Source organism: Phodopus roborovskii, unplaced genomic scaffold (assembly GCF_943737965.1).
Source record: "Phodopus roborovskii unplaced genomic scaffold, PHOROB, whole genome shotgun sequence".
NCBI classification, from domain to species: Eukaryota; Metazoa; Chordata; class Mammalia; order Rodentia; family Cricetidae; genus Phodopus; species Phodopus roborovskii.
In genome coordinates this window covers 9,189,354-9,207,866 of record NW_026126598.1, presented here as the reverse complement: position 1 = coordinate 9,207,866, position 18,513 = coordinate 9,189,354, and the positions used below count along the sequence as shown (strand labels likewise).

At 46.0% G+C, this 18,513-nt stretch overlaps 1 protein-coding gene across 13 annotated transcripts in view; it reads left to right on the top strand.

The window, feature by feature from the left end:
- The window catches only part of Gtf2i (general transcription factor IIi), an 82,067-nt gene that overhangs the window by 51,053 nt on the left and 12,501 nt on the right, over positions 1 to 18,513 (top strand). For all 13 annotated transcript variants that reach the window (XM_051204861.1, XM_051204860.1, XM_051204856.1 and 10 more), the window contains 9 exons: positions 1,841 to 1,954; positions 2,821 to 2,886; positions 4,767 to 4,950; positions 7,074 to 7,132; positions 8,360 to 8,431; positions 12,071 to 12,254; positions 12,700 to 12,758; positions 14,006 to 14,077; positions 15,591 to 15,774. In XM_051204861.1, coding sequence (XP_051060818.1) covers positions 1,841 to 1,954; positions 2,821 to 2,886; positions 4,767 to 4,950; positions 7,074 to 7,132; positions 8,360 to 8,431; positions 12,071 to 12,254; positions 12,700 to 12,758; positions 14,006 to 14,077; positions 15,591 to 15,774 — 994 coding nt within the window. The remainder of the gene's footprint in view (positions 1 to 1,840; positions 1,955 to 2,820; positions 2,887 to 4,766; positions 4,951 to 7,073; positions 7,133 to 8,359; positions 8,432 to 12,070; positions 12,255 to 12,699; positions 12,759 to 14,005; positions 14,078 to 15,590; positions 15,775 to 18,513) is intronic.

Here is an 18,513-nt window from a genome sequence, read left to right as displayed (position 1 = left end):
GGTGGTTTTGTTTGTTTGTTTGTTTGTTTTAGGCAGGCTCTCTCTACATAGCCCTGGCAGTCCTGGAACTCACTATGTTAACCAGGCTTGCCTTGCACTCAGACTGCCTGCCGATGCCTCCCGAGTGTGGAATTACACACAGCCTAAGAAGTGATCTCTTGACACAAGAAAATCTGCCTCCCTATTTTTCCACGGCCTCAGGTTGAAGCTGACCATCTTTTGAGAGGCCTAGTAGAAAGAGTGAAACCCAGAGTCTATCTTTAGTCTGATCCCCCAGTGTCCATCTGTTTTTCAGCGTCAAATCTCAGCCACTGGCTGGCCTCTCTGTTTCTTTTTTCTTTTTAAAAATGGGACAGTGTCTAATGCATCTGAGTCTGGCCTTGAACTCACTATGTAGCCTACTTTGAATTTCTGATCTGTTCTGTGCTGAGATTACAAGTGTGTGCCATGACACCTGGTTTTCCTCCCTGTTTTTGGAAGCCCAGACTGGCCTCAGTCTTGATATCCTCTGTCTCTCAAATGCTGAGATTCCAGCATTATGCCATCACACCTGGTTTCAACCTGCTTGACGTTTTTGTTTTGTTTGGGTTGGTTTGGTGGGGAGGCTGTCCTGGAACTCACAGTGTAGACCAGGCTGGATTAAAGGCTGACTTTTCCTTCTAAGTCTGTTTGAATAATAATTATACCTTAATTATCTTAATAATATTTTGCTGTATTTGAATGGTCATTTGTGAAAGCTATTGTCCTTGAGTAGTAATTACTTCTATTCTATACTTATTGATTGATTTTTGAGATAGGGTCACTTGTATTCCAGGCTGTTTGGTGTTTAGCTGAGGATGACCTTGAATTTCTGGTCTCACAGTTTATACTTTTCTTTTTACCTTTCTAAGATAGGTTCTCACTGTGTAGCCCTGGCTCACCTGGAACTCACTGAGATTCACCTGTCTCTGCCTCCCAAGTGCTGGGATTAAAGGTGTGCATCACCACTCCTGACAATCTATACTATGTCTTGAAAGATTCTATAGTTTACATTTGCAGCTTAGGTGTGGGACCAGAAGTTAATAGTGGCTGTTTTTCTTGGGCCAGGTGTCCTTGGCACTAGTGTCAGGTGCATTGAGAGATGGGATTTTATTTGAAGGGGTCCCCTCTGTGCCATTGAGATAAGCATGGAGTTCCTGAGTATGCTGACCCTTGTTTGCCCCATGCTCCCATCCTGCTGGGTATTTACACATGGCCTTCTGTCGATCGAGTCAACATCTCTGTCCCTTTCTTTCTGGAGACTGTGTTATTGAGAATATTTAAAGCTAGCTTGGTGGTGCTTTAGGAAGCTGAGGCAGGAGGATCCTCAGTCCAAAACCACCTTGTCTCAAGTAATAGCAACAACAAAAGGCTTGTGTGTGCTGTAATGGGAGAGAGCCCAATGCTATGGAATGATCTGACAGAAACAGATAATAAATTAAAAATCCCTATTTAATAAAAACCAAGTGCACTATTTGACATAGTCCCCTGTTCCCCCTCTCCCAACCACCCTGTTTAGGGCCATTGGAATCATTTACAGGCTTCCATTCGGGGCTCATCTTCCTTTTCTTGTATTGTTAGTAGTGGAAACTGCTGCCTCCATTAAAACCTTTTCTTCTCCGAACACTTTAAATCAAGCACAGCTGTGGTCATGGAAACTTGGAGGAGGGAGGACTGGTCAGAGGGGATGAGCAGCTGGCCTGCAGGGTGGGAGAGAGCTGGTGGTCATGTGGTCGTTCTCGTGAGTGCCCAGAGTTGTCCTCTCCACTCGCTGTCACTCTAGTAACTGGTTCCTGCAGTAATGAAGGTTTTCTTTCTCAAGATGATGATTACTCCCCACCCACCAAGAGGCCAAAGACCAGTGAGCCGCCCCCACCTCCACCTGTCCCCGAGCCTGCCAACGCTGGCAAGCGTAAAGTGAGGGAGTTCAACTTTGGTAAGTGACGGCTGGGAAGAGGGCTGAGAGGTGAGCAGTGGCCATTTGTGATGTGGGCGATGGGTCTGTGTGACGCTGTAAGCAGCTGGTGTCGATGCTGTGGTGTGGGCCACTGGTGCCCCATTACCCTGCAAGGCACTGAAACCTTCCTTTGCAAACTTGCCCCTCTTGGTGTTCACTTGCCCTGTTGCCCGCCTGCTCCTAGTTGTACCTCCAGTTGCCAGTGGGTTTTCCACTAAGGGACTGAGTCAGATATTAGAGGTGGTCTCATTTTGTGGTTCATATTTTGAAGGTCACTTGGAAATGGCTTTGTTCTAATCTTGTTGGGATAGACCCCCCCCCCTTTCAGGGATTTCCCTAGGCCAGTGCTCTACCAGTGTTGAATCCCACCCCTGTCCTGGTAAAGACATTTGAATCATCCATTTTGTTCTTGTAGCACCTACTGGTGCTACCTGGCTTTTGTGTGTATGTGAGTTTGTTGAACGTCATCAGCGTCGTGTGCCAGTTGCAGCTGCCTCCCTATGAAGCCTTGCTTCTCCTCAGCTGACATGCTTCAGGAGGTGCCCTGAGGACCCGTGCAGGCCTCTCTTTGCTGCTGCTTTCCAGGGCTTAATTGGACTGGTCTTTTCGGATCACCTATCTTGAGAAGTTTAAAAGTTCCAAAGGCAGTCTTTAGAATGTTCTAAAAATAAGTTTCAAATGTCCTTCAGCATCCAACTGCTGCTAAGAACCCAGAGAAAGGAAGGACCTTGGGGAAGTCAGGGAAAAGCCAGAACTGAAATGGGCTGATAGGCAGGTTGTGTGTTATGGTGGGTACCCAGTGCCAGGCTGCTCTCGTACTGAAAATAGCTTCCTCTCATTTTCAGAGAAATGGAACGCGCGCATCACTGACCTACGGAAGCAAGTTGAAGAGCTGTTTGAAAGAAAGTACGGTATGTCTACAGTCCTTTCATCTCATGGTTCAGATCAGCCAGGCAGGTCACCAGGAATTAGGCCTTCCTCACACACCTGTCTCTTATAGGGGCATATTAGAAACCTGAGCTTCTAGATCCCCATTACACAGACAGACACAATCACTTAGTGCTCTGTTTTTGGTGTGTGTGTATGTGTGTTGTTTGTTTGTTTTGAGGCAGACTCTCACTGTGTAGCCTTGATTGTCAGAATTCACCCTGAAGACCAGCTTGGCATCCAATTCACAGAGATCCACCTACCTCTACCTATAGAGTGGTGGGATTAAAGGCGTTTGCCACTATACCTGGCTCAGATACATATTCACACATTTACATTTTGTTCATCTTGACTCTTGGAAGCTATTTTTTTTATATTATTATTATATTTATTTATTTATTTATTTTTTGAGACAGGTTTTCTCTGTGTAGCTCTGGCTTTCCTATAACTCACTCTATAGACCAGTCTGGTCTTGAACTCAGAGATCCACCTGCCTCTGCCTCGTGAGTGCTGGGATTAAAGGTGTGTGCCACCACTTCCCAGGAACCTTTTTAGACAAAAAATATTAGCAGCGTCGGAGTATGTATTTTCTGTACCCACTATGTATCTGGTGCAGAGATGGTTGTGAGGGCCATGTGCATCCTGGAAACTGAACCTCTGCAAGAGCAGCAAATGCTGTTAACCCCTAAACCACCCCCTCAGCCCCCAACATATATTTTTTTTAAACTATGGCTGAGAAATGAAAGTCTAGAGTTACAATAAAATTAATTTTCTAAGTGCTGCATATTTTCCTTTATTTGCTTTATGATTCTCTTACTCTTCCTCCCACCTGTGTTTAGTCCTTAGTTTAATTCACCCATTTCAAAGCAGGAAACATAGACCCAGTCTGTGTAGGAGCAGTGAGGTACAGCAGACAGGTCATGGCTAGGCCAGGGTGTCATGTCTTCATGCTCCTGGCTTCCTCTTCTGAGTAGGCATGAGAGCTACAGGTGTGTCCTGAAGATCTGGTAAGACAGCAGTCCTTGTAGGATGCTGGCTAGAAGATGGTTCATGCTTGCTCTTTGTGTTTTCATATTATAATGAGCACTGTTCTGAGCTAGAGTAGTTCAGTATGACAACAGTTCCCTGACCCTGAGATCCTCAGCCATTTAATCCAAGGTCTCTGTTGAGACTGTAATTTATTGTATTGTTTTGTTTGCTTGAGACAGGGTCTTACCATGTAGAGCAGGCTGGCATAGAACTCACAGAGATCCCCCTGCCTCTTGAGTGGTGGAATCACCACCATGCCCACCAAGCTTCTTTTGGATATGTGTTCCAACTGCTATGAAATTATCATAACAATCTTTATATTTTATGAATTGAAAGCAACTTGGGGTGGTAATTGGTTGCGTAGGAGGAATTCTCACTGCGTTCTGTAGACTTGGTACTTGTGCTGGGGGATCAGTGAGTTCATACCGTCTGTCCATGTATGATATACTTGAAACTTTAATGCACTTGTGCATAGGACACCAGCTGACAGTGATGGACCTGGTGACCATGTCCTCCTGGCTGTGGACACTTCTATAACTGTTGCTTCATTTTACCCTTGGGTAAATAAATGGCTGTTATCATAAATTATGCAGATCAAGAATGTCTTCCTTCCTGTTACTTAGGAGAAATCCTTTTAGAAGTTTAGTCATAAATAAGAAGTGCTTATGTTCTAAAACCTCGGCAGTTCCATTTATAACATACGCACTAACCACTGTGGTTTTGGCTTAAACTTAGGAAGACAAAGCAGCATTGCATATTCAGTTGACATTATGTTGTGGAGTTTTCTCCAAGCCTTGTCTTGTAATAATGGTCCCTTTCTCTTTCTATCCTAAAGCTCAAGCTATAAAAGCCAAAGGTCCGGTGACGATCCCATACCCTCTTTTCCAGTCCCATGTTGAAGATCTTTATGTAGAAGGGCTTCCCGAGGGGATTCCTTTTAGAAGGCCATCGACATACGGCATTCCTCGACTTGAGAGGATATTGCTGGCCAAGGAGAGGATCCGTTTTGTGATTAAAAAGTAAGACTCTATCTGCACTTGTATGGGGTTCTTGTCTGTTTTGGTTGGTGCATTTTTTTTCTTTTTAATGCTGGCAAATAATCACAGGCTGTCTTTAAAAGCTGGAATGACTGTATATCTTTATGTTCCACCCTTCGTTTTTCGTGTGTGTTTGCATGTGTGTGTGCTAGTGTTAGAGTATGGCGGTAGATCATTCTCCCTCCTTATTCATTGGAGACAGGTCTCTCTCAGTCAAACTCAGGGTTCCAGATTCAGCTTGTCTGTTGAGCCTGTATCAATCACTCTAGGAATTATGCCTCTGCTATCTGAGGCTGGAATTACAAGTGGGCCATCTTCCCTACCTGACATTTGTTGAGTGCTGAGGATCTGAGCTCTGGTCCTCTTGCTTGCGGGGAAAGGATTTTACTGAGCCATCTTCCAAGCAGCCTGGCATCCACCTTGTAATGTGTGTGCACAAGGGTGTTGAGGTCAGCCTGGGGTTGGCTTTGAGTCATGGGCTCCTCCTGCCTACCCTGCAGTTGTCACTCTTCCTCACTATTCCCAGTGAGGAAGCAGTGACCACCTGTGTGTTGCTTTTAAGTCTAGAAAACTGAAAGCATTCATGTGAGCATAAGGACGAAAACTTAAAATAAGCAAAGCTGGGAGGAGGAATGAGAAGGGAAATGTTGGGCACTCATCACACTGATGAGGAAAGTGTAGCGAGGGTGGCTTCCTTCGCTGACTTGCTAAGCCGTGCAGTCCCCAGAGGAGGTGGTGCTAATGCCCCCCCTCCCCCCGTTTTTTACCTTTCTTTTTCTCTGCATGTGTGTGCGTGCACGCATGCGCGCGCGCGCACACACACACACACACACACACACACACACACACACACACACACAGGTACACATGGAGGTAGAGAGCGTCAGGAGTCAGGCTTCCTTCCACTGCGTGTGTTTTCATGATCAACCTCAGGTTGGCATGCTTGGCGGTACATGCTTACATGTACCTTGCTGACCCCACTTCCATATCTCTTGACTAAGATTACAGAGTAAAGTTTAAAGATGTAGGAGGGCATTTATCGTGCTGCAAATGGAGATGGAGGAAACCGCCTATATCCTTGCAACAATGTGCACACTTGGAAGGCATAGGTGGAGTGTCTCTAGGAAACTAAAATGTAGTAGCAAACATGAGAATGAGAGGGCCAGAGACTGTCAGTCTAGTAAGTGGGTTCTGAAAAAGTGTGCCAGGACGGGGAAAGGAAGTCAATGTATGTGTAGCATAGACCTTTAGTTTCTCCATTCAAGAGATAGTGGCAGGAGGATCTTTATGAGTTGGGAGCCATTCTAGTCTACATAGCGAACAAATTCCAGGCCAGCCAGGGCTACACCTTGTTTGAAAAAAAAAAAAAATGAGAAAAATGAAATAGTAAAAGTTGTGACAGTTGTTTTGCAAGATTGAAAAAAGTGCAATGGAGTCTTTGCTGTGGATGAGAAGTCACAGTTAACAGGGGTCAGTGTCACTTTCCACAGTACTGGACGGTGTAGGTGAGAGGTCACAGTTCACAGGGGGTTGGTGTCCTGAGTATCCAGAAAAAAACTTACCTGCTTTGCCTGTCTGTTCATATTAGCAGGCTCTCTACATCACAGCCCACCATCGTTCAGTGTTTTGTCCACTGACCCTGACCTAGCTTCCATTACTTCCTGATGCTCAGGTTGTTCGAAGAATCCTCCTGCTCTCCATTCCAGTAAAGAGCTCTGTGGGGCTGTGTGAAATTGGGATTATGTGTTTTATGTTTGAATGTTTGGAAAAATACTGCATATCTTTTGCCCTGCACATACATATGTTAAATATATGCAGAGCTTTAAAAAAAAAGTTTATAGTTGTATGGGAGACATATTTTTTTTAATATATTACAAAGCCCAAGGACTAAATTACTGTAAAATGTGTAAAATATCTGTAGCAGTGTCCCTCTTGAGCATCTTCTGAGACAGTTTGCACTTACTGCTCTGTAGAAGCCTTGTTTACTTAGGTCCAGCTGCGCTGGAGTGCAGTCACTCTTGACAATTGAGTGCTGTATGTATGCTGTTTGGCTCCTTGCTAGATACTGCCTGGCATGTTCTTACCGTTGAACTCTTTCCTTTTAGACACGAGCTTCTGAACTCTACCCGGGAAGACTTACAGCTTGATAAGCCAGCATCAGGAGGTGGGTCTCTAGCAGTGTGTGTGTGGGAATTTTGAGCACTCGGGGCAGTGTGGCCTCCTCTGTGGGTTATTATCCTCATAAAGAAATAGGCCTTTGACTAGCAACTCTGAGTCATTACAGAGCATGCATTTTAGGCCTCAAGTACCCCATAGAAGAATAATACTTCTGTTTATAACCACAGAAAATGGGTATATTGTGCCCTAAAGCCAGAGCTCTAAAAACGTCTCTGTTGTGAAAAACACTAACCAATACCGACTTGAGGAGGAGCAGGGTTATTTGGCCTACAGGTTACAGTCAGTCCATCACAGGGAAGCCAAGGCAGGAACTCAAATCAGGCAGCCAGAGGAAGGGACTGAAGCAGAGCCCATGGAGGAATGCAGCTTACTGGATTGCTTCTCTTGGCTTGCTCAGCTCCCCTTACACAGCCCAGACCCACTTGTCCAGGCATATGGCTCTTGCCTCTAATGAGCCAGGCCCTCTCACATCAATCAGCAGTCAAGATAATACCCTACGACGCCCCGTAGGCCGGTCTGAAGGAGATATTCTTTTACCTGAGCATGGTGGCACATGCCTTTAATTCCAGCATGGGAGGCAGAGGCAGGTGGCTCTCTGTGATTTCGAGGCCAGCTTGGTCTACAGAGCAAGTGAGCAAGTTCCAGGACAGCCAGGGAAAGGTGGGTTGGGGTGGGGAGTTCCTTCTACCAAGGTATATGTCAACAAAAGCTATGACACATACACAGATAGATAGATAGATAGTACATTTCTGGGTAGACCTGCATAGATGTATTCTACCTGGTGTGGTGGGTCATTAACAATTCCAGTACTTGGGAGGTTAAATAGGCTGGTCTACTTGTCCAGCTGGGGCTAATGAGATACTGTCTCAGAAGTAAATTAGCTAAAAAATGTATTGTAAATTCTACATTTGTCAGTTGGGTAATGGGTCATCAATTCTAATAGACATAGAAAGGTTATCTTTTTAGAAATGGAGCCATATGTACAGTCATGCTGTCATGTGTTTTTTAAGGAAAGAGGTCATAGTTTGTGTTGTGTTCCTGTGGATGGAGTGGGAGTTAACCCTGTGAAGATTAATAAGTATTTCCCAAAGTTTTAGAGATAGCTTCTGTCAAAGAAAGATAGGGAGAAAAATTAATTAGGGTATTCTAACATTTAACAACCTAAGTAAGTAAAAGCTGTTAAGCTGAGGAAACCTACACTTCTCCCTCACAGTAAAGGAAGAGTGGTATGCACGGATCACTAAACTGAGAAAGATGGTAGACCAGCTTTTCTGCAAGAAATTTGGTAAGTAAGCTTTTCCCCCAAATTGAACACTACAGAGCAAATTTTTGGAAATGATACATGTGACTTTGTGTGACTTTGTGTGGGTTGAGTGGGTATCCCAAAGGCTTGAAGACGTTGTCAGATCTCCTAGAACTGGAGTTGCAGGCAGTTGTGAACCATCTAATTTGAATCCAGGACCTCTGGAAGAGCAGCAGGCTCTGAACTGCTGAGCCATCTCTCCAGCCCCAAATGATTTTTTTTGTTTGTTTGGTTTTTAAGAGTTGTTTCATTTTAGGAATGAATTGAGATGATTTGACTTAACCTAGTGTTTTTCCTATTGCTCTTGGTAAAAAATTAAGTATAAAAAGTTTTAAGATTATATAAAAGATAGCTGGGTGGCGATGGCTATGCCCTTAATCCCAGCACTTTGGAGCTGAGGCAGGCAGTTCTCTGAGTTTGAGAATACCAGGGATACACAGAGAAATCCTGTCTTGAGAAAACCAACCCCATCCTATCCTTCCCCCCCCCAAAAAAATACTATATAGAAGATCCTCAGGATTTTCTTTTTGCTTTTTTTGTGGGGGGTGGGGGACTGGGATGGATTTGGCCTTGAATACCCTAAGCAAGTGCTTTAACTCATACTGACAGTTATAAGGCAATTTCTTTAATGTGAGCCACACCCCAGCTCTGAATAATTGCTTAATACAGTTGCATTTATGCAGTAGCTATTTGACCATTTGGGTTCATTCTCTTGTCATTGTGTTGCTATGAAATGAGAAGGATATTAGGATATTAGGGCCAGGATATGCATCTGTCCACTGGCCTCCTAAAGAGTCACTATCATCATGTTTTATGTTATCTTGGTCTGTGATATTTATTTACTCTTATTTTTGTTGTTCTGAGACAAAGTCTCCCTATGCACATGGTATGTAGACCAGGCTGGCTGCAAACTCAGAGATCCACCTGCTTTTGCCTCTGAGTGCTAAGATTAGAGGCATAATTGACCATCCAGTTTCATGCGGCACTGGGAATGAAACCCAGAGCTTTGCATACTAGGCAAGCACTCTCCCACATTCTGGTGCTGTTTTTCTTTTGTGTTTTAGTGTTGTTTTGAGGCAACATGTAGCCTTTGCTGGCCTGGAATTTGCTCTGTATCCCAGTTTGGTTTTAGTCTTACACATTTGGACATATGTACTTGGCTTGTTAATATTGCGATGCCTTAAAAAGAAAGCTTATGTATAGGTATCTGCCTACACATGTGACTGTTCACCATTGAAAAGTCTGGTTTCCATTGAAACCAGAAGAGGTTTTGAATCCCCTGGACCTGGAGTTGCAGGTGGCTGTGAGCTGCCATGTGGGTGCTGGGAAGCTCACCCAGGTTTTCTGTGAAGGCAGCTGGTGCTCTTACCCACTGAACCATCTCTCCAGCCCCCCCAAATAACCTTTGTTTCTCACTGTCCTTGCATCAGGAACAAACCAAGTGTCTTTTTGGAAAGAGAGTTTTATTTTTTTCCACTACGCTGTGGTATAGTGGCTGGGTGGTAACTGAACACCATCTAGCAATGAGTTAGAGTTTGAGGCTTTCAGTTTCCCTGGCCTTCCACAGTGAGTTGGGCCTTAATGATATCTTCCTTCCATCTGAGTGTAAATCAGTTAGGGAATAGTAAAAAATCCTCCCTTTGTGTCCAATCAGTACTTTCCTGGACATTTAGCAATGCAGAGCAAGTGATAGCCATTGTTTATTGTTGGGCATGTCAACCTTATGACGCTGTGGTTTGTGTAGGAGAGACATGTGTTTCTGAGTGTCTGGTGTTGGCTGCTGTCAACTTTACCCAAGAAATGGCGAAGGAAGGAAGAGGAAGGGAAAGGAGAAGTGGCTGGTGGGAGATGGCTGGGCTTGGTCAAGCATAGCTAAGGAACCAGACGTGGCCTGGGATGTGGCTCTTGGTAAGGTGCTCGCATGGCATGCCTGAGGCCCTGGCTTTGAGCCCCAGTGCTATAAAGTAATCTTAGAAATCATTTAAAGAGAGAAAATAGGTTATTAAGAGGGTTGATGGTGATATGGTTCAGTTGGCAGGTAGAATGCTTGCTTAGTGTACATGGAACCCAGAATTTTATTCCAGTGACCACCACCCAAAAAAGAACTTTACTGGGCTCAGTGGGTGGCATTCTTGGTGTGTCTGGAAATGTGGCTGCTGGCAGCCGATAAAACATTGGCAGCCTTTGGTGCCCTGGGTAAGGTTCCTGCGGCAGGAGGGGACTGGAGCTCACTGAAGTCACTCAGGTGCCTTCCTCACTTTGACCAGCATCCACTTCCTGTTACTGGTGCCTGCACATTCCTGTGCACTCCTGCTCCCAGGAGGGGAGGTGACCAGCCCAGCCCTGCCCCATCTTGGGAGCACTAGGTCCTGTCAGGCAATGGGTGGGCAGGACTTCCTGGCCCTGGTGTGTGCCTTGTAGGAGGTTGCAGGCTAAGCAGGGGGTGGAGACTGGAAGATGATACAACATGGAGAGCTCACTGACCAGAAGGCAATGTCCTTGACCTCTGCCCTTTTCTTTTTCTTTCTTTCTTTTTCTCTCTATTGAGACAGGCTCTCACTGTGTACCCCAGACTGGCCTCGTAGCAATCTCTGTGCCTCTCTGAGTGCAGTGAAGGCCTTTGCCTTCCAGGCTCTACCTTTTGTCTTAACTGCTGTGAATTCAGACATGATTTCATTTCATAAAAAGCCTGTTAAAATTAGGTTTAGATTTTGTCTTATCTGGCAGGTATGACAGGTGTGGGTCTAAGCTGTAGCCATTTTTTGATCCTCTTGGGCACATTCCTTTTAATGCTGTGGTGGTCATGACCTGCTATGTGTTTATTTTTTTCTAACACTAAAGCCCTAATACGAAAGAAGGATTAAGACAGAATGAATTGGGAGATAGTTCAGTTGTTAAAGTGTTTCCCTCATAGGTATGAGGCGGCCCGGTCTTTGAACTCCAGAACCCATGGTAAAGAAAAGTGGGCATGATAATGCGTGCCTTTTAATCTCAGCAGTGGGGAGGTGCAGACAGGAGTGTCCCTGGAGCTCGCTGGCCGGGCAACCCAGCCTACTTGGAAGGTTTCAGGCTTGTCAGTAAGAGAGCAAGCCTGTCTCAAAGACACAGGTCGGCAGCCTCCAAGGAAATACACATATTGACCTTGGTTCGCTACATGTATGCACTGTGTGCACAAATGCAGACTCACACACTTGGACTGACCTTAAATGTAAAAGGGAAAGTCCATCCAAGATCAAAGAAACTCAGGCTTGTGTAAACCCTGGCTGCAAGATTATGCAGAGGTCACCTACAGGAGCCAGGTGCCATCTGTCTGGTGTCAGTTGTTGAATATTTCTTTTTAAAGCTGTTTGGATGTAGTTTCAGACTAGAGATTAGAAAATGCATTTAACCCTCTTCCCTCCCACACAGCCGAGCCCCCATCCTCAAACCCCCTCCCCCAGCTGCTCAGGCTACCTTGGAACTCCATCTCCCCCGGCCTCAGCCTCTGAGTTCTGGGGCTACAGGTTCACACCCATGGCTGGCTCTTTTTGTGTTTTAGTTGCATTTTTGGAGTTTTGCACTTGGGGGTTTTTGTTGTGTATGATTTCAGCCTGAATCTCCTGTCTTGCTCATTTTCTACAGCTGAGGCCTTGGGGAGCACTGAAGCCAAGGCTGTACCATACCAAAAATTTGAGGCTCATCCCAATGACCTCTATGTGGAAGGACTTCCAGAAAACATTCCTTTCCGAAGCCCCTCATGGTATGGAATCCCAAGACTGGAAAAAATCATCCAAGTGGGCAATCGGATTAAATTTGTTATCAAAAGGTAAGATGACTCTCTGTGGAACAGATTTTAAAAATTTTTGGGGGGTTGGGGGTGGCCAGGAGGTGGTGGTGCACACCTTTAATCCCAGCACTTGGCAGAGGCAGGTGGATCTCTGTGAGTTCAAGGCCAGCCTGGTGTACAGAGCAAGTTCTAGGACAGCTAGGACTACACAGAGAAACCCTGTCTTGAAAAACCAAAACAAGAAATTGTTTTCCCCCTGACATTTGAAGATGGGTGCTTTGGCCTGAGTGGTCCTTCCTGTATGTACTGTAAATGCATTGTTTCATTTATATGAGCTGATTGAGCAAGTGTTTCTCTAGTACAGTACTGAGGTCTACTGAATGGGGCCCAAACTTGGTACTAAAAAGTAATTGACAGACCTGTGTGGGAGTCTTGACACTGGCCCTGAATGCTCTGACCATTAATGTCACTAACACTTTCACAGGCCAGAACTCCTGACTCACAGTACAACCGAAGTGATTCAGCCACGGACAAACACGCCAGGTATGGTTGCCCAGAACTCACACGTCTGTCCGTCCGTCCATCCATCCGTCTTCCTTCCTTCCATTTATTTATTTTCGGTTTTTCAAGACAGGGTTTCTCTGTGTAGATCAGGCTGGCCTCAGACTCAGAGATCCACCTGGCTCCTTCCTTTTATTAAATAAATAGATAATATTTTTGAAAAAAAGTTTTCCATATTGATGGGAACTGAGCCCAATGCTTCATGTATTTGGCAAGAGCTATATCAATGATTGATGTCCCTAACACTTTTTCCTTTTCCCTCTAAGTTGCACAGACTAGCCTAGAACTCACTTTGTAGCGCAGGCTGGCATTGAGCCTGATTCTTCAGTATCAGAAGCCAAGCATGCCTGAGAAGTTCCTGAACACTTTATCCCTCCCTCCAGCTCTCACATTTCCGAACCTGTCTTCTCTGATGTTCCCTGTATCTTAAAGGGAGTGATACAGGTATCTGCTTGTCTCTAGAGCCTTAGGCCTTCATACAACATTGCACCCTGGCAGCTTGACCAAAGTAAGCTCTTTAGAAGTTTTTCATGATGGACTGTGGTGGCACTCAGGAGGCAGAGGCAGAATGAGTTCAAGGCCAGCCTGGTCTACAGAGCAGTTGCAGGAAGGCCAGGCCGATACAGAGAAACACTATCTGAAAAAGCAAACAAATTCCTTAGGTGATGTTTTCATGGTTATGGGCAATTGCAGGACTTTTGCCTCCCATTGGAGATGTGTATACCTCACCCAGGGGTCTCACAGCTGTGCTTGTGCCCTGCTCCCTGTGTGGCAGGCTACCCCGTTAGGCATGGCCACCTGTGTGTTAGATGCTTTGTTTGCTTTTTGTTTGAGACAGGAACCCTTTATAGCCTACTGTGGCTTCAGATATTTAGCAGTGCTCCCTCCTCATTCTCCTGAGTGCTCAGATGCTTGTATGGATTTGTGAGGCCCTCAGAGATGAGCACTGTGTGATGAGAACTCACCTAGCCGCACTAGCTGATAGCCACGGTTCCGTGTGGGATCTCCCAGCACCCTCCACAGTCCTCACCAGTGGCCAACCCGGTAGAGAAGTGAGGACAGCTGTGAGGACAGCTGCTCTAGTCCAGGTGGCAACAGCCGCGGCCCACCTGGAGGAGGAGTGGCAGAGTCCCTTTTGTGTGCCTCTTATGTCCTTACCTCTGTGTGCTTTGTGTCAGTGCTGTGAACAGCGAGCGTGATTGGTTACATTTGACTTTGCCTCTTTCCAGTCAAAGAAGATTGGAATGTCAGAATCACCAAGCTCCGAAAGCAAGTGGAAGAGATCTTTAATTTGAAATTTGGTAAGTGAGATACAGTGGTTATGTCTCACTTTACAGACAGTGGCTATGTTCCGAATGGATTTTAGAAGTCCCGTCTCTCTGCTTGTGTTTTCTCCTGTGTGTGTGTGTGTGGGGGGGTAGAGTTGGGGAGCCTCTCGAGCCACTGTGCTTCTCACCTGGACAACACGTGGCTTCATGGTTTGCTTAAGCTGGTTGGCAGTGTCCTGACCTGCTGTGATGAGACACTTCCCGAGACAGTTCCCGAGCTCAGTGCAGGTTTCCAGGGGGTTCTCCAGTCAGTCATGGAGAAGAAAGGATGATGGGAAACGCCAGCACTGTCTGCTGCATTGCACTGTAACATTGTTAGCTCTGTGCTTCTGGAGGCCTCAGCTTGGGCCTGGCCTCTGCAGATCAGTTTTCCTGGAACAATCGGGCTCACAGGACAGCACAGATATGTCATCAACCCCATGTTATTTCAGTGGCCGTAGTCACTTCTACCTTCGACATGGAGACCATTGGAGTCATAACCTGGCTGTTCTTTGCATTGAAAAATGTTTAAATGTCTCTTTGTTGGCTGGGCTGTGATGGCACACAGCTCTAATCCCAGCACTCAAGAGGCAGAGAGACAGGAGGATCTCTGTGAGTTCAAGGACAGCCAGAGCTACACAGAGAACCCGTGTGCCTCCCTCCCCCAAAAAGGTACTTTTTGTAAACTGAAGGAAGATGTGATAGTAAAGAGCATTGGCTGCTATTCCAGAGCATCTGGTTTGGGGGGCCCAGCACCCACAGGACAGCTCACAGCCTGCTGGAATTCTGATTCGAGGAGAACTGACTCCTGGCCTCCGTGATGACTCCAGGCATGTATGTGATGCACAGACATACACATAAAGTAAAATTATTTTTTAATGAAAAAGTGCTGTTTCTCCTGCTGTAGTCCTGGTTCTTGAGACACTTCAGCAGTTTGAGGCCAGCCTAGGCTTTTATACCAAGAACCTGCCCTAAGGAAACAAAACAAAAATACTGATGTTAAAAAGCATAATGGGGCAGGTGGTGGTGGTGTACACCTTTAATCCCAGCACACAGGAGACAGGCAGGCGATCTCTGGGAGTTTGAGGCCAGCCTGGTTTACAGAGTGAGCTCCAGTACAACCAGGGCTACACAGTGAAACCCTGACTGGAAAAACAAAGATATTTAATTCCAGATTTTTTTCAAATAATTAATGCCTGTAGTGGTCAGAAGAAGGTATCAGATGCCTGGAACTGGAGTCATGGATGGTTGTGAGCTACCATGTTTGTGCTGGGAAATTCCCAGGTCCTGTACAAGAGCATCAAGTGCTCTTAATAGCTTAACTATCTTTCCAGCGCTGACTTTTTTATTATTTACTTCCATGTCATCATCCTAAGCTAGGTTTGAATAGTGAGTCTCTGTGGCTGGATTGACAGGAAGTTAGCACAGCCTGGTTGATTCCAGACACAAACAGAAGAGTAGCTGTGTGAACTTTGTGCTCATGAATTGGCTCCTCTTTGTCTTTCAGCCCAAGCTCTGGGCCTTACAGAGGCAGTGAAGGTGCCCTATCCTGTGTTCGAATCGAATCCAGAGTTTCTGTATGTGGAAGGGCTGCCTGAAGGAATCCCCTTCCGAAGCCCCACCTGGTTTGGGATTCCACGCCTTGAGAGGATTGTCCGTGGGAGCAATAAGATCAAGTTTGTTGTTAAAAAGTAAGCTGCCTTTGCCCCCACAGCCATTTACCATGATCCCAGACTTGCTGTGCCTCTGTCTTTCTTCGAGCCCTTCATTCTTGGCCAGACCTCCTGTGTGGGGGAGAGCAGTGGCTCCTCCCACTACTCTGCAGAGCTTGGTGCCTCCTTCATTTCTGTCACATGTAGATTCAGAACACCAAGCTTTGCAGAACTTGAGATCGAACCCAGGGTCTTGCACAATCAAGGCTTTACTTTGAAGGCCCTTGCTCCTCATTGCTGAGCTGCGTCCCACATCCTCAGTGGATTCTAGGCAGTCACTGTTCTACTGACCCCTTCAGCTGAAGCCCAGGCTGTTTACCCCAGTTCCTTGGTGACAAGTCATTTAATTTTCTGCAGAGATTCAGTGGTTGAAGGAATTGATCTAGAGTTAATTTTCTATTTTTAAAGGAGTTATACAGTTGCAGAGCTGGCTGTCTTAGTCACTGGTCTACTGTGGCGAAGACACGCTATGACCAAGGCAACTCTTAGAAGAGAAAGCACTTAATTGGGGACTAGCTTACAGTTTCAGAGGATCAGTCTGTTATCGTAATGGTGGGAGCATGACGGCAGGTGTGGAAGACACAGTGCTGGGGAAAACAGCTGAGAGCTACATCCTGATCCCCAAGCACTCAGCCTGGTATGGGCTTTTGAAACCTCAACGCCCACCCTCAGTAACACCCTTCTTCCAGCAAAGGCCACTGCTTGGTGACTATGCATTCAAATATATGAGCCTATGGGGGCCATTCGTACTCAAACCACCACCTTCCACTCTTGGGTCCCCAAAGGGTTACAGCCATATCATAATGCAAAATCCAATTAGTCCAACTACAAAAGTCCCCATAGTCCATCACAGTCCCATACTGTTGAAAAGTCAACGTTCAAAGTCTCTTATGAGACTCATGGCAGTCTTTTTAACTGTAACCTGTAAAATCAAAAGGCAGATCACATACTCCCTGATGGGAGATGTCATTCTGTAAATATTTCTCATGCTGGTTAATGAATAAAGCACTGTTGGCCAATAGGAAAGGAAGATAGGAGGGGCTAGGAGACGAGGAGGAGAGAGGAAGGAGTAAGGAGGGGTCAAGATGGAGAGTCTGGAGAGAATAGAACCGCCAGCCGCTGGCAAGACCACGTGGAAATACATAGAAATGGGTTGTTAATTAACACAGAGCTAGCCAATAAGAAACAAGTAACAGGCCAACAGAATTATATCAAATACAGAGTCTCGGTGTGTTATTTGGGGCTGGCGTGGCGGCGGGACAAGACTAGGCGGCCGGAGGAAAAACCCTACTCCTTACAACTCTCGACATAGAAATGGCAGAGCGTACATTGCCATTCCAAAAAGGAGCGTAGTGAGGAAATACTGGACCAAAGCAAGACTGAGATCATCCGGCCCTTCTCCAAACTCTGCATTTCCATGTGTGATGTCAACGTGCTCTTCGGATCTCTAGTCCTTTCAGCTTTGTTGACTGCAGCGCACTTCCTTCTCGGGGCTGGTTCCACTTAGCGGTTCTCCTCGGCAGGTGTCCCATTGCTCTGGCATCTCCAGCATCTTGGGGCCTCCAGGACAATCATGGCCTCCTCTCTGGGCCTCCATTCAGGGCCACTTCTGACACACACCTGGCCTCCGCAGCTTTCCTTCACCATGGCAGGTGGTTCCAAAACCCCTTCTTCGTATTGGTGACTCTAAAAGTCAGAAGTTCGAGGCTAAAGCTGCCAAGTCCTCTGCTTGACGGGTTTGACCTTGCCCAGTCCAATTACAGTTTCATGTCAGCTTCTGTTTATGGTTGCTCGTGCTGCTTAAGCTTTTCGTTAATTCCTTTTCACAAGTTGGAAGCTGAGCTGGGTGGGGTCTTGCCCCGAAGTCACTGCCTCCTTTATTCCACTTAACATCAGACTTTTCTTTAAACTTTTCATCTCCTTGAGCACATAAGAGTTATTACTAACAACCACATGACACAGCCAATAAATAATACTAGGCTATCTGGAAATCTCCACTAATACCATTCATCCGAAATGCTTCACTTTAACCTAAGGCAGATTTTTAGGTCAGGACAAGGAGCAGCCACATTCTTTGCCAAAATTACTGATATTTTGCCCCTCTGGAACCTCTTGAGCTGGGCCCTCAGTTCAACTTGCCCTCAGTACTGCCTTCCCTGCCCCTACTAGTATGGCCTTAATTAAGCCTTGCTTAACTTGTTCAACCACTTTTTAGTCAGGAATTCACACTCCACCAACTAGCAGCATGGCCAGGCTTGTCACATCAGCACCACTTCCTGGTGCCACCTTCTGTTACTGTTCTAGTGCTGTGAATGACACCGTGATTGAGGCAGTTCTCTTAAGAGACACATTAGAGTAGGGGCTGGCTTACAGTGTCAGAGACTCGTTCCATTAGCAGCAGCAGCAAGGACAGCATGGCGCAGGCATGGCAGGCACAGTGCTGGCACATCCTGATCCGAAAACAGAGAACGAGCATGAGCGCCTGGTGTGGGCTTTTGAAACCTCAGTGCCGCCCTCCAGTGACACCTCCACCAGTATGGCCACACCTACTCCAACAATGCCATCTCTATTAATCCTTCTCAATTAGGGCCACTGCTTCAAATATATGAGCCCATAGGGGCCATTCTTACTCAAACCCCAGTGTTAACAGCACTGGCTTCTCTGCCTCCTGAGATCAATTTCCAGTACCCACATGGTAGCTCACAACTGTCTATGTCT